General features: G+C 37.6%; 1 protein-coding gene across 1 annotated transcript in view; it reads right to left on the bottom strand.

The window, feature by feature from the left end:
- Window positions 1-13992, bottom strand: part of mRpS18B (mitochondrial ribosomal protein S18B) — a 50508-nt gene extending 36516 nt beyond the window's left edge. The window contains exon 1 of the mRNA XM_089093287.1: window positions 13911-13992. Coding sequence (XP_088949413.1) covers window positions 13911-13958 — 48 coding nt within the window. The 5' untranslated portion in view covers window positions 13959-13992. The remainder of the gene's footprint in view (window positions 1-13910) is intronic.
- Window positions 13993-14346: the final 354 nt, after the last annotated feature.

Here is a 14346-nt window from a genome sequence, read left to right as displayed (position 1 = left end):
TAAGCATTTTAAACTAGAAATAAGGAGCATCGTTAAAAACTAGGACGAATGGAAATTAACCCGTATATGAAGTGAGCTACCCTCTCCGAAATACCTTGTTCTTTATGATAGACTTTGACTTTTCTTCCCAATTAAATTAAAAAATAAGCATTTTCAACTAGAATTAAGAAGCATCGTTAAAAACTAAGACGAATGGAAATTATCCCGTATATGAAGTGAGCTACCCCCTCCGAAATACCTCATTCTTTATGTTAGACTTTGACTTTTAATCCTTATTAAATTAAAAAATAAGCATTTTCAACTAGAAATATGAGACACACACACAGCCCAAAGAGACACACCTAGCCCAAAGAGACACACACGGCCCAAAGAGACACACACAGCCAAAAAAAAACACAAACAGACCAAACTGACTCGAACAGCCCAAAGAGACACACATAGCCCAAAGAGACACATACAGACCAAAAAGACTCAAACACCCCAAAAAGACACAGAGTCCAAAGAGACACACACAGCCTAAAGAGACACACGCATCACAAAGAGACACCCACAGCTCAAAGACACACATGCAGCCCAAAGAGACGCACACGGCCCAAAGAGACGCACACATCCAACAGAGACACGCAAAGCCCAAAACGACACAAACATCCAAAAGAGACACACACAAACCAAAAGGATTCAAACTGCACAAAGAGACACACAGCCTAAAGAGACACACACAGCCCAAAGAGACACACAGGCTAAAGAGACACACACAGACCAAAATGACTCAAACAGCCCAAAGAGACACACATAGCCCAAAGAAACACAAACAGCCCAAAGATACCCAAACAGCCCAAAGAGACAAACACAGACCAAAAAGACTCAAACAGGCCAAAGAGACACAAACAGACAAAAAAGACTCAAACAGCCCAAAGAGACAGACTTATCCCAAAAAAACACAAACAGCCAAAAGAGAGACAAACAGCCCATAGAGACACAAACAGACCAAAGAGACTCAGACAGCCCAAAGAGAAACACACAGTCCCAAAGAGACACAAGCACCCAACAGAGACACACAGCCAGAAGAGAAACACAACCCAAAGAGACAAACACATACAAAAAACACTCAAACAGCCTAAAGAGACACACACAGCCCAAAGAGACACAAACACCCCAAAGAGACACACACACAGCCCAAAGAGACAAACACAGACCAAAAAAAAAAAAAACTCAAACAGCCTAAAGAGATTAAATTGTTTTATTACAACTCATCCCCACGAGGTTTTGGCTAGCAGCTCGGCCCATCGTACAGCACTATAAGTACTCTAAGAGATCCTTCTTGCATCACCTCACCACTTATGTATTATACGGAACACTTCGAAGAAGTAAAGCTATTCGTTATTATAGTTCTTTTCTTGTCATCCACACCCCTCTTAGTATCAACTTCTTCGTATAGTATAACGTTAAACTATTTTAAATTGACAACACTGTCCAAACATCACTTGTGTATTATACAGTAAACAATCACCCCATCTCCCCCAAAAAACTTTTCAGCCATTTCTTGTTAAAAAATTTTATTTCAAGTCAATCCTTAATAGGATCAAATTCGCAAATCCTAAACTCCAATTTGCAAATCCCATTACCCCTTTTTAAATGTCAATCAAACAATTCTGATTGTAGTATCCAATTTTTTAATAACAAACTGCATACTCTCAAAACATGTTGGACCACATTATACCTTGCCTAGCAGCTCGGCCCATCGTACAGCACTATAAGTACTCTAAGAGATCCTTCTGGCATCACCCCACCACTTATGTATTATACGGAACACTTCGAAGAAGTAAAGCTATTCGTTATTACAATTCTTTTCTTGTCATCTACACCCCTCTTAGTATCAACTTCGTCGTATAGTATAACGTTAAACTATTTTAAATTGACAACACTGTCCAAACATCACTTGTGTATTATACAGTACACAATCACCCCATCTCCCCCAAAACACTGTTCAGCCATTTCTTGTTAAACTTTTTTATTTCAAGTCAATCCTTAATAGGATCAAATTCGCAAATCCTACACTCCAATTCACAAATCTCATTACCTCTTTTTTAAATGTCAATCAAACAATTCTGATTGTAGTGTCCAATTTTTTAATAACAAACTGCATACTCTCAAAACATGTTAGACCACATTATATCTTGTCACCTTTAAAAAAAAAATGTGCATGTGATAATTCCATGTGCAATAGAACCTTGACTTTAGTTTCATAACATGCTTGACCGCTTTGAAAGGTGTCAAGGAACGTAATGGCCCCAAATATAATAGGAAGGAACGTATAGGCCACAAATATCATAGGAAGCAACGTAAAGGCCCCAAATAGCATAGGAAGGAACTTAAAGGCCCCAAATAGCATAGGAAGGAACGTAAAGGCCCCAAATAGCATAGGAAGGAACGTAAAGGCCCCAAATAGCATAGGAAGGAACATAAAGGTTCCCCAAATAGCATAGGAAGGAACGTAAAGGCCCAGAATAGCACAGGAAGGAACGAAAAGGCCCCAAATAGCATAGGAAGGAACTTAAAGGCCCCAAATAACACAGGAAGGAACATACAGGCCCCAAATAGCATAGGAAGGAACGTAAAGGCCCAGAATAGCACAGGAAGGAACTTAAAGGCCCCAAATAGCAGAGGAAGGAACGTAAAGGCCCCAAATAGCACAGGAAGGAACTTAAAGGCCCCAAATAGCATAGGAAGGAACGTAAAGGCCCAGAATCCATAAGTACATGCTTTGGAAAGGTGTCAAGGAACATAAAGTACTAGAATCCTTAAGTACATGCTCTGGAAAGGTGTCAAGGAACATAAAGTACTAGAATCCATAAGTACATGCTTTGGAAAGGTGTAGAGCTGTCGTAGAAATGTTTTCCTATGGCGGTCGTAGAATAGCATGGTCCTATTGCGGTCGTAGAATAGCATGGTCCTATTGCGGTCGTAGAATAGCATGGTCTTATGGCGGTCGTAGAATAACATGGTCCTATGGCGGTACGCAAATAATATGGTCCTATGGCGGTCGTAGAATAACATGGTCCTATGGCGGTCGCAGAATAACATGGTCCTATGGCGGTCGTAGAATAATATGGTCCTTTGGCGGTCGTAGAATAACATGGTCCTGTGGCGGTCGTAGAATAACATGGTCCTATGGCGGTCGTAGAATAACATGGTCCTATGGCGGTCGTAGAATTCCATAGATACACCCTACTGTTAGTTGCCTTCCAATCATTTTCGACTATTAAAAAGGGCACAAGCCACTCTAATCTCTAATTGAATGAGCCCTTTTCGAAGTTTCTTCGACAACTTCTTCGATATGAAGTGCCCTGGTCTAAAGGAAAAAAAATAATACATTGTGCCAACATAGTTCTTATATACCCCCAGGGCATAACTACAAAACCCTTGCCCTAAGGGTTGTGGGGGAGTAACCTCCTCAAAAAACATATTTTCTCTCTGGAAATCAGTTACTCTGAACAAAATGGCTATCTTAAAATTTTGATTGGATGTGTTTGGGGAAATGGTGGGCGTTGAAGGGGTGTTAGCTGCCTTCCAATTACTTTTGACTATTAAAAAGGGCACTAGCGATTCCAATTTCCAATCGAATGAGCCCTTTTCGAAGTTTCTACGACAACTCCTTCGATATGAATTGCCCTGGTATGGAAAAAAAAAATATTGTGCCAACATTGTTCTTTACTTAGGCAGCTCGATTGCGCTGCCTATGATAATATCCTGAATTGTCTAATGCTCTTTTACCTACCTCATTTCATCCGAAAAATTAGAAAGAAAAACCAACAGAATTTTAAAGTGGAAGGTAGAATTTTTGTTTCAAGAAAAATTTCTTCTTCTCCTTCCTACGAACCGATATACATCGCGAACCCAAAATGACTGTTTTTGTCTTTAAGAAACAGATTAGCCGGGATGACGGTTGAAGCCCGGTGGTCGATATCTATAACCAAAAAAGAGAGAGAAAAAAAAACGGCGGCGTATTAGTGACGCCACCGCCGATAGAATCAGCGGCGGCGTCAGCGCGCTGATGCAAGCTCGGCGGCGCGCCACTGTCTTTTGTTCGGCGGCGTGCCGCCGACTTTTCGGCGCGGCTTCCGGGTCTATGTCAATCTTTTCCAAGTAGGAAGCCCATGTCAGGGCTTTGGCCTTTCTTATGTCTCTTCTGAGTCCTGCGGAAGCTTGTTTAAATCGGATTTATGTTTTGGGGTTTGGGTTTTTTCTAAAATTCTTTTCTCTATCTCTTTTTGCAGTAAATGAGGCTTGACACTAGTCATTCCCCTATGGCGTTGATGTCTTCCTTGATGAGTTTTTTATGTAGTGTGTGCTGGTAATTCTAGGTATTGATGATATTGCAGTTTCTTTGAGATGAGTAGTTAGTCTTTTGGTACAGAATTCTGTGTCTTGGCTTTCTTGAATTGGCATGTAATCAATATTTTTGAGAATTTCTTTAAATTCAGTCCAGTTTGCCCTGTTATTGTTAAATTTTGGTGTGTGTTCTTCTTCTTCATAACCAGCTCTACCAATTTCTAACTGTATGGCCTAATGGCCTGTTATTAGTTGAGGGACTGAACTCATTTTTGAGCATTTAGATAGTTTATTTGGAAGTAGTTGTAGGTCAATGGTAGAAAAAGGTTAGTTTTGCAGTCGTAATAGGTATTCATACCATGTGGTGTAACTATTGACATTTCTGGGAATTCATTTAGTAGGTTTTCTAAAAATTGGCCTGCCTTGTTGGTTTTCTTTCCTCCCAAAGTAGGGCTATGAGCATTGAAGTCTCCTGCTATTATTATTTTCTGATGAATCATCTTAGGTGCAATTTCTGTAAGGAATTCCTTAGCTTCTTGGTTACCATTGGGATTGTAAAAGGAGTATATTGTTAGTGTTTCTCTATCTTTAAGACTTATTTTTACTCCAACTACATCAACCTCATTAGGGTATTCCTTTGATATTATGAAGTTGTGCTTAACATCTTTCCTTACAAGGATAGCCACACCCCCTCCTGCCTGATGATCTTTCTTTCCTGTAGAGCTCATATCCTTCTACCCATAGTGTACTTTCTTGGTCAAGGTGGGTTTCCTGGAGACATATAACATGTGTATCTTTTACTTTAATATACATGAGCAGCTGGTCTAGCTTTTCTTTTGATAGTGAGCGTGTGTTCCATTGGAGGATCTTTAGTGTTGTTTTGCTCTGGTTTTGTTATGGATGGTTGTGGATTTGGTCTTTATGCATTGGCCATATAGTGGTAAGCTTGATGGTTATTTAAGATGGTGATTAGGTCTAGCTCTGCAGTCTGTACTAAGCTTTTAGAGAAGTTTTTTGTGGCTAGTTCTCTCATGATGACTGCCTTAAGCCCTTGGGGCATTTTAGCTTGGGAAAGGAAAGCACTTGCCAAGGTGTTGCCTATGAGGTTGGTGATTGCCTTGGCTGTGTTGATGGGCATTGCTTCTGTGGCCTGGTTTGTGGCTGATGCTACTGGAGCTAATGGCTTGGGGTTTTGCTTGATACCTGGTAGGCTTGTGGGTCTTGCTTGCCTATTGCTGTTGCTGGAGATGGTGCTTGCTGGGGCAGGGAACAGGGAAGAGAATCTGGTAGGTATGGAGATTTTTGTGGTGTGCTAGATGTTCTTGGGGTCCATGGGGTCTCAAGCATGCTGTATGTTGGGGAGTGGGGTGGGTTTGGAACTGTTTCTGAGTGGATAGCTGGCTGGTTGTATTTACTTACTTGTGGGGCAGAAAATGGAATTGGTATATTTTTTATTTCAGCCATTCTAATTATGTTAAGACGCTCTCTGTACTTAGGACATAGTCTTCTAAGACTATTGGCAACTTGTGTGTCAATCATATTTTCGAAACAACCGATTGAACCAACAGATGAAAAAACCTTGGAAAAAATATTATCTGGTACAGTACAGTTTTTTTTTCCAAAAACATACTTAAAGTCCAAACTGCAGCTTTCGTTTCTTTAGTTGTAATTTCCACTAGATCTTCTTCACCTTTTTGTTGTCAGAGGGAGCATCATCATTGATGGTTAGGGATTTCACAATTTCTTTATCAGTTAACATGCCATATACTGCTACGTGCTACCCCCTCATCAATAAGTGTATATTCTTCAAATGATGGTATCATTGTCTGATGACAGGTGCATTTTCACGTCATTCCGCTCGACCTGAATGTTAACGGTTTGGTAGTTCACCCTCTAAGTTGTTCTTCCACTTGTGACACATTTTCCGTTTCAGCTTGATTTTCTGGCAGTTTGAATCTACACAACCTAAAGCAGTTGGCTATTGTTTTGCTTGTTATGATATCCAAACACTTGTTGGCAAATCGCATGGCCTCTAAGAGGTTGATATTGAACACCTTTCCATCTTCAATGTCAGAAATTATATTTTATGACCAGTTCAAATCTATAGAGTATCTTGAAGTTTTTAATAATTCCTGCATCTAGTGGCTGTAATTAAGATGTTGTTTTGGCTGGCAAAAATTCTACATTAGCCCATTTCAGAGGAGGCCTGGGAATGTTTGAATGCAATTACCCACAAAGAACAGAATTTTGGCTTTTTTTTGCCCATACTTTATCTAATTAACTCAGTCATGAGGAAAATACCCAATTATTCATCCACGCCCTTTTATTTGACAGGCAGAGAATTCACTCCTTTAAAGCAAATCTATTTCCTTGCTGTGTTTTTCACCATGATATTTTTCATTGCTAAATTGATAGGTTGTGTGAGGGAGCTTGTATGAGAAGTACATAGCTGTTTTATCAGCATGAAAAATACTTTTGAGTTATAGTCCTTCAAAATATTCGTTTATAGGCCATTCCACCCATCACAAACATTACTGTCCACACATGCTCTCTCATCACCGACTTCCTAAAACATGATATTGTGCCTCTTTTAAAATGCTCGAGCCAACAACTGCTGGCCTTAAAATTATTGTGTCCTAGAGATTTGACAAAGTGTTAAGCCTTTCCTCTGATGATTGGGCCACCAAACTTCAAGATGCAGAGATAAACTTAAATTTGTGAAGGAAAAGTGATGATTAAATTTGACTAATCTACTGAATTTCAAGTTATAAAGGCAATTCTTGGGTCCTTTTGACATACAGAGATAAAATATAACGACAAAATCATATTGAGTAATGCATGGTATTTTTCTTTAACTATGGATTTTTCCAAGGGGATTATTGAAAATAATTTGAGATACCAAGGATTTGAGAGATATCAAAGTCTGGGTAATCAAGAGTCAACTGTAAAAAAAACAATGCCAATTAAAAAAAAGGAAAGTTTTGTATATATCTGTGTGCAAGATTCCTACTTCTAAAGGAAACATGCTAAACATAAACACATAGTACTATAACCTTCCCAATTTTCAGAGGCGTCATGTATGGGGAAGGGGAACTAATGTTTTTGGCCGCTCATGAAAAAAAGTCAGTAAAATTGCAGTGCTTTGCGCCACAATTTTCTGATGGTGTCAAAGTTTTTATTCAGTTAAACAAAAACCAGAAAAATACTGACACAACATCTACCAAAATCTTGATCTTGGTTGTTAAATGGCAAGAATTTAGTGATTCATGCCAAGATTTTACAGATGATGCCACAGTTTTCCATTTGGTTAAATAAAGAACATAAAAATACTAACATGACATCTACCAAAACCTTGGTCTTGGTTGTTAAATGCAGAGAATTTACCAATTTATGCCGTGATTTTACAGATGGTGCCACAGTTTTCCACTTGGTTAAATAAAGAACATGAAAATACTGACATGACATCTATCAAAATCTTGATCTTGGTTGTTAAATGCAAAGAATTTACCAATTCATGCTGGGATTTTACAGATGGTTTCACAGTTTTCCATTTGATTAAATAAAGAACATGGAAATACTGATATGACATATACCAAAAGCTCAGTCAGTCAATGCAATAGTTGTATTGGCCTGTGAAGTTATGTTATGAGTGGTACCACAATTTTCCGTTTGGTTAAATAAAGGACATAAGAATACTGACAAGACATCTACTGAAATTTCAATCTAAGTTGGCAAATAATGCAGTTTTATCGACTTGTGTTGTGACTTTATGGGAATAATAAATATCATACCTGTTTTCTCTCTATATTTTCAATTGTTAAATTTTATGACTTTACAGACAGTGCCAAAATTTTACGTTTGGTTAAATAAATAACATGAAAATGCTGACAAGAAGTGCACCATAAACTTGATCTTGGTCAGTAAATGTAGTATTTGTACCAACTCATGCAGTGATTTTACAGATAGTGACCAATTTTCCATTTGGTTAAATAAAGAGCATGAGCATGAAAATAATGACATGACATCTATCAAAACCTCAATCTTGGTTGGTAAATGCAGCAGTTTTTACCAACTCATAGCCTTCTTTTTGCAGGGTATGAATTTATTAACGTTTCACAATTTTTGCTTTGGTTACATAAAGAATATGAAAATACTGACATGATACCTTCCAAAATTCTGACCTCAATCTGTAAATAGAGTGGTTTCACTGACTGCAAAGAATAGGTGAAAACCTTACTTGGTAGCAACTAGCATCAGATACTTGCAAGGTAACAAGTTTGCAGTCACGTTTTATAAGAGGTTAGGTGGTTTGTAGATAAAGAGCTGTGGGTGGTAAAGAGAGTAATGGCCATCCAAGGGACCCACCAATGTTTTCAAACTTCACAAATTATGTGAGGTGGATGACTAAGTTACATTATTATCCACCTAGTTAGATATTCTTGCTGTGCCTAAGAGAAACAATTTATCTGGCTAGTTGAATATTATCCCAAAACTGTATAATGGAATTTACTTATCCTCCTAGTTGGATATATATCAGGAGTGTTAAGACTTGGTATTATCCACCTTGTTAGATATTCATGCTGTGCCTTAGATAATGAATTATCTGGCTAGTTGGATATTAACCCCAAACTGCTTAAGCAGCATTCACAAGCATGTCTAGCTAGAATCCCATGTCTAGACACGTGTCTAGCCAGAATCCAATGTCTAGGCAACAACCATTCACATGTAAAATTTGGTGCTTAGCTAAAACTACAACAGAGCTACAACTAAAACTACTTAGCTCAACAGAGCTTATGCAGGCAAAACTTTCAAATATTATAATCCCTATTTTTACTGTCACAAGCAAATGGATGAGATAAGCGAAACAATTGCCTTAGTGTGATTCACTTTTATGTCTGGTGTTGTATATTTGCCTAAAATGAAAAAAACAATTAATGAGAAAATAAAAATTAAATCCAGTTTAAAAATGTAAAAATAGTGGAACTTGACACATTCTGATTGGCTGTAATCAAAAATCCTAGACATTGAGTTCTAGAGGCTAGAACTCAATGTCTAGCCAAGCACCTTGTCTAGCATGTCTAGCTAAGCGCCAAATTTTACTTGTGAATGGTTGTTGCCTAGACATTGGATTCTGGCTAGACACGTGTCTAGACATGGGATTCTAGCTAGACACACTTGAGAACACTGCTTTAGAGAATCTTCTTATCTGCCTAGTTGGATATTTATCAAAAATACTAAGCTACATTATTATCCAACTAGGTAGATATTCTCTCTGCCTAAGAGAAACAATTTATCTGGCTAGTTGGCTATTAACCCCAGACTGCTTAGAGAATCTTCTTATCTGCCTAGTTGGATATATATCAGAAGCACTAAGCTACATTATTATCCACCTAGTTAGATATTCTTGCTGTACCTAAGAGAAACAATTTATCTGGCTAGTTGGATATTATCCCAAAACTGCATAATGGAATTTACTTATCCTCCTAGTTCGATATACAAGGGTTGTTTTTAAAGTAAGTACCGTTTTGGAATTAAAAAAAGACGTGCAAAGATATTGCAATCATTTTATTTTTACATGAAAGCCTTTACCTTAATCTACTTTTCTACATAAATCTACTTAATCTACTTTTGCACTTGTCATAACATGGCACCAGTTTTTGAACACCCTCCCCATAGAATTCTCCCGCCTGACTTGTTAACCACTGTATCACAACTGTTTTGACTTCATTATTGTCTTGAAGACGCTGACCACCCAGGTGTTTCTTCAAGTGCAGGAACAAATGGTAGTTGCTGGGCGCCAGATCAGGGCTGTATGGAGGATGATCTAGAGTTTTCCATTTAAAATATTTGATGAGATCTTTGGTCCGATTAGCCACATGTGGACAGGCATTGTCATGCAGCAAAATGATGCGCTTACTCAACTTGCCATGTCTTTTGTTCTGCATTGCATTTCTCACAATAAGACACTGTATTGATTGTCTTATTACGAGGCAGAAACTCCACTAGCAATACTCCTTTTTTGTCCCAAAAAACTGTGCACATGATTTTCCGGGCAGAAATTGTTTGCTTAAATTTCAGTTTTTTGGGTGATGATGAATGTCACCATTCCATGGATTGTTGTTTTGATTCTGGTGTGACGTAGGCCACCCATGTTTCATCACCAGTAACAATTTGGTCTAAAAAATCTTCACCTTCATTGTGGTACTGCTCAAGGAAAGTTAATGCACTGCCTAAACGTTGGGTTTTGTGCAAATCTGTCAACATTTTTGGAACCCAACGTGAACACAATTTCTGGTAATTCAAGTTCTCAGTCATAATGCAATACAAAACACTACAAGAATATTGAGGAAACCAGTTGCACATTGATGAAATTGTAAAGCGTCTGTTTTCTCTCACTTTTTGCACCAAATCTTCATTAAAGACCAAAGGACGTCCACTTGGTTCTTCATCATGCACATTTGTGCAGCCATCTTTAAATGCTCTCACCCATTTCCTTACCATTCCATCATTCATAATGTTTTGTCCGTAAACTTCACAGATCTCACAATGAATATTGATTGGTTTTACGCCTTTACCACTAAGAAATCGTATAACCGCATGTACTTCACAATTTGCAGGACTCACGATTGTCGGTGGCATCTTAAACACTCATTAAAAAACATATACAATTAAGAATCAGACTGTAATGGCGTCAGTGCATAGACAAGAGATGTAGGTAACCAGCGCACATGCACAGAACGATGACCTTAGCGCTGTGGCAGCAGATTGCAAAATGGTACTTACTTAAAAAACATGCCTTGTATATCAGGAGTGTTAAGACTTGGTATTATCCACCTAGTTAGATGTTCATGCTGTGCCTAGGAGAAATGAATTATCTGGCTAGTTGGATATTAACCCCAAACTGTTTAGAGAATCTTCTTATCTGCCTAGTTGGATATATATCAAAAACACTAAGTTATGTTATTATACAACTAGGTAGATATTCTCTCTGTGCCTGACAGAAACAATTTATCTGGCTAGTTGGATATTAACCCAAAACTGCTTAGAGAATCTTCTTATCTGCATATTTGGATATATATCCAAAATATGAAGCTAGCCTATGTTATTACCCAACTAGGTAGATAGGTAGATATTATCCAACTAGATTCTATATATTGCATTATTTGAAAAAAAAACTATGTTTTCTAAAGAGTTAAAGAGCCTGAGTCCCAAGTTCAAACCTTAAAATGTACAGGGACTAGAAGGTACAGTTGGGAGGCTGCCGCCCCCCAAACCTCCCGCTTTTGCAGCCTTTAAATAAAAAAACAAGTTTTTTAAACTGAGAGTAAGGAGTGACATTAAAACTTAAAACAAATGGAAATTATTCCATATATGAAAGTGGCTGTCCCCTCCTCAAAGCCTTGCTCTTTACACTAAAGTTTGACTTTCTCACAACTCTATTTTTGTTAAACAATAAAAAACTTTAGCATAAAGAGTGAGGCGTTGAGGAGGGGACAGCCCCTTTCATATATGGAATAATTTCTGTTTGTTTTAAGTTTTAATGTTGCTTCTTACTTTCAGTTTAAACACTTTTTTTTTATTTAAAGGCTGCAAAAGGGGGGGGGGGGTTTTGGGGGTGGGACCCCCCCAAACCTATATGTTTTAAGATTCAAACTTGTGACTCAGCCTCTTTAACTCTTTAGAAAACATAGTTTTTTTCAAATAATTTCTGCATGTTTTTGTACAGTTTATTACTTATTATTGCTTGACTAACTGTTAGCTGATTGTGTCAGGAGTTAAAGTTGGGGGGCTACTGCGTTTAAAAAAGAAACTGAGTTTTTTTTTAAACTTTAAATTTAAGAGATACTACTTTAAATTCAATATATAAAAAATTTACTCTGACGGGGAATCGAACCCAGGTCTTCCGCATGACAGACAGCAATAGTGACCACTGTACCATCAGAGACTATTGTTAAATTATTTTTAGTCTCTGCAATCTATTTTCAATGCAAGCAAATACAAAGTAAAATTTTTGTTTTTTGACAAAAAAAAACTTCTGGGAAAGAGCTGGAATTTTTGGAAGCTTGCAGTTGGTCTTGTCAGGTAAGAGGACTATTTTGATCTAATTTAATAATGAAATACTATGCTTTTAGGAATTTCAAAAATTAACATAGGCTCTTATAGGAAAACAAGGTTTTTTGTAAATGTAAATTTGGGGGATAATTTTTTTCGGTCTGAAAATATCAAAAGGCCCTAACAGGTCAAATTCCGCTTCAAATGAGTCCTCATTCACCCGGATCTGTTGCCAACTGTGGCCTGTAGGCATGGATAAAAAAAAACTTGATATTTGGAAAACAGGGAAGGAGTGATCAGATTGAGCTGAAATTTTGAGGATAAGCTCCCAGGCCCTAGGAAAGCTTATCCTCTAAATTTCAGCTTGATTGGACAACATTAAAGGGGGACTGTGGTGGGAAAAATGAACATGGGCTCTTATAGGAAAACAAGGTTTTTTGTAAATGTAAATTCAGGGATAATTTTTCTGGTTTGAAAATCTCCCACTCCCTAACAGGTCAAATTCCACTTTGAATGAGTCATTATTCACCCGGATCCATTGCCAACTGTGGCCTGTAGGTGTGTCAGATAAAAAAAAAAACTGATGAACATTAAGTGGCTACATTTGGTTTTTGGAAAACAGGGAAGGAGTCATTGGATTGAGCTAAAATTTTGAGGATAAGCTCCCAGGCCCTAGGAAAGCTTATCCTATAAATTTCAGCCTGATCAGACAACATTAAAGGGCTGTGGTGGGAGGGTCAAAACTTCCAGCCCACTTTCCCCCATGAAGACAAAGTCAGAGGGGGTGAAATTTTGCATGTTTCTTAGTTTGAGCTTAGGCTAAAAAATGGAATCACTGCCGTCTCTCTGCAACTGCTAGGACCGGAAATTGCTTTACATTGTGGTGAGTTGCCTCTTTAAAGAGGCACAAGTGTGCCTCTTTAAAGAGGCACAAGTGTGCCTCTTTGATAGACAGTCAAATATTCAGCTAGGTAGGTAAAGGTGTAAGAATCTTAAAAATGTTATTATCCATCTAGCATGATATTGTACCTTAATACTAAGTGTAGTTTGATATTATTTTTGCATTCTATGGAAAGTATTTTTTTTTAAGAATATCCATTGGGCACCTTCCCCTTTATTCATATATAAACAGGCTAATAGCCTATGAACTGTAAAATAAATACCAAAAAAATTAGGCATACTAATTTTTTTTATTAAGTATCTACTTTGATTTCCTCTATGGACTCAAATTACAGAACTGATTAAACATGATAAACCTCATGTCAGTAGGCTACTGGAATCATGTCTAGGCATATATTTACCAATATATAAAGTGGCATGAATTTATTTTCGATAGCAAAACATGCTGAATTTACTAATTCAGCTAGGATCAAAGAAAAAGCAAGACCTCCATAGGTCTAAGGGAAGCCAGCCTATCAACTTAATGGAAGAACTAGGCTAAAGTACTGAATAGAGTGAGACGAAGATTATTACATGCATTAAAGTTCCCAATTTAGCCATTATTCATTAAAAAAAAAAAAACTTACTATAGATGGCAAAAAGCGTCTCAGTTTCCTGGTTGAGGCAAGACTCATTTTCCACAAATTGCTAGTTAAAAATCCTTCGTTTCTTCAAAAAATGTTTATTTATTTGCTCAATTCCTTAAAACATATTTAGGTAGCGCTTAGACTATAAGCCAGAATAAAGTTTGGCAAAAATAACCAAATACAGCAGTACAGCGCTTCAGAAAGAAGCATGACATGCCCTCCTTCCAAGTGATGTTACAAAGAATCTATGTATTATTACAGTTAAAGAGCTCAATTTTAGTCACCATGCTTAGCCAACTGTAGCAAAGGACAAGCTAGTCATTGGTATAATTGAACAGACCTTTAATAGACTATCGTGTGCTATCATGACTAACCTTTTCAAAGACTTAATTCACCCTAAAGCCGATTTTGGCTTATATGATGCTACCCTTGTCAA

Source organism: Artemia sp. Qi Xiang Cuo, chromosome 8 (genome assembly GCF_049724085.1).
Source record: "Artemia sp. Qi Xiang Cuo chromosome 8, ASM4972408v1, whole genome shotgun sequence".
NCBI lineage: Eukaryota > Metazoa > Arthropoda > Branchiopoda > Anostraca > Artemiidae > Artemia > Artemia sp. Qi Xiang Cuo.
Note: the sequence above shows the minus strand (reverse complement) of the source record. Positions and strands in the feature narration are given on the sequence as shown.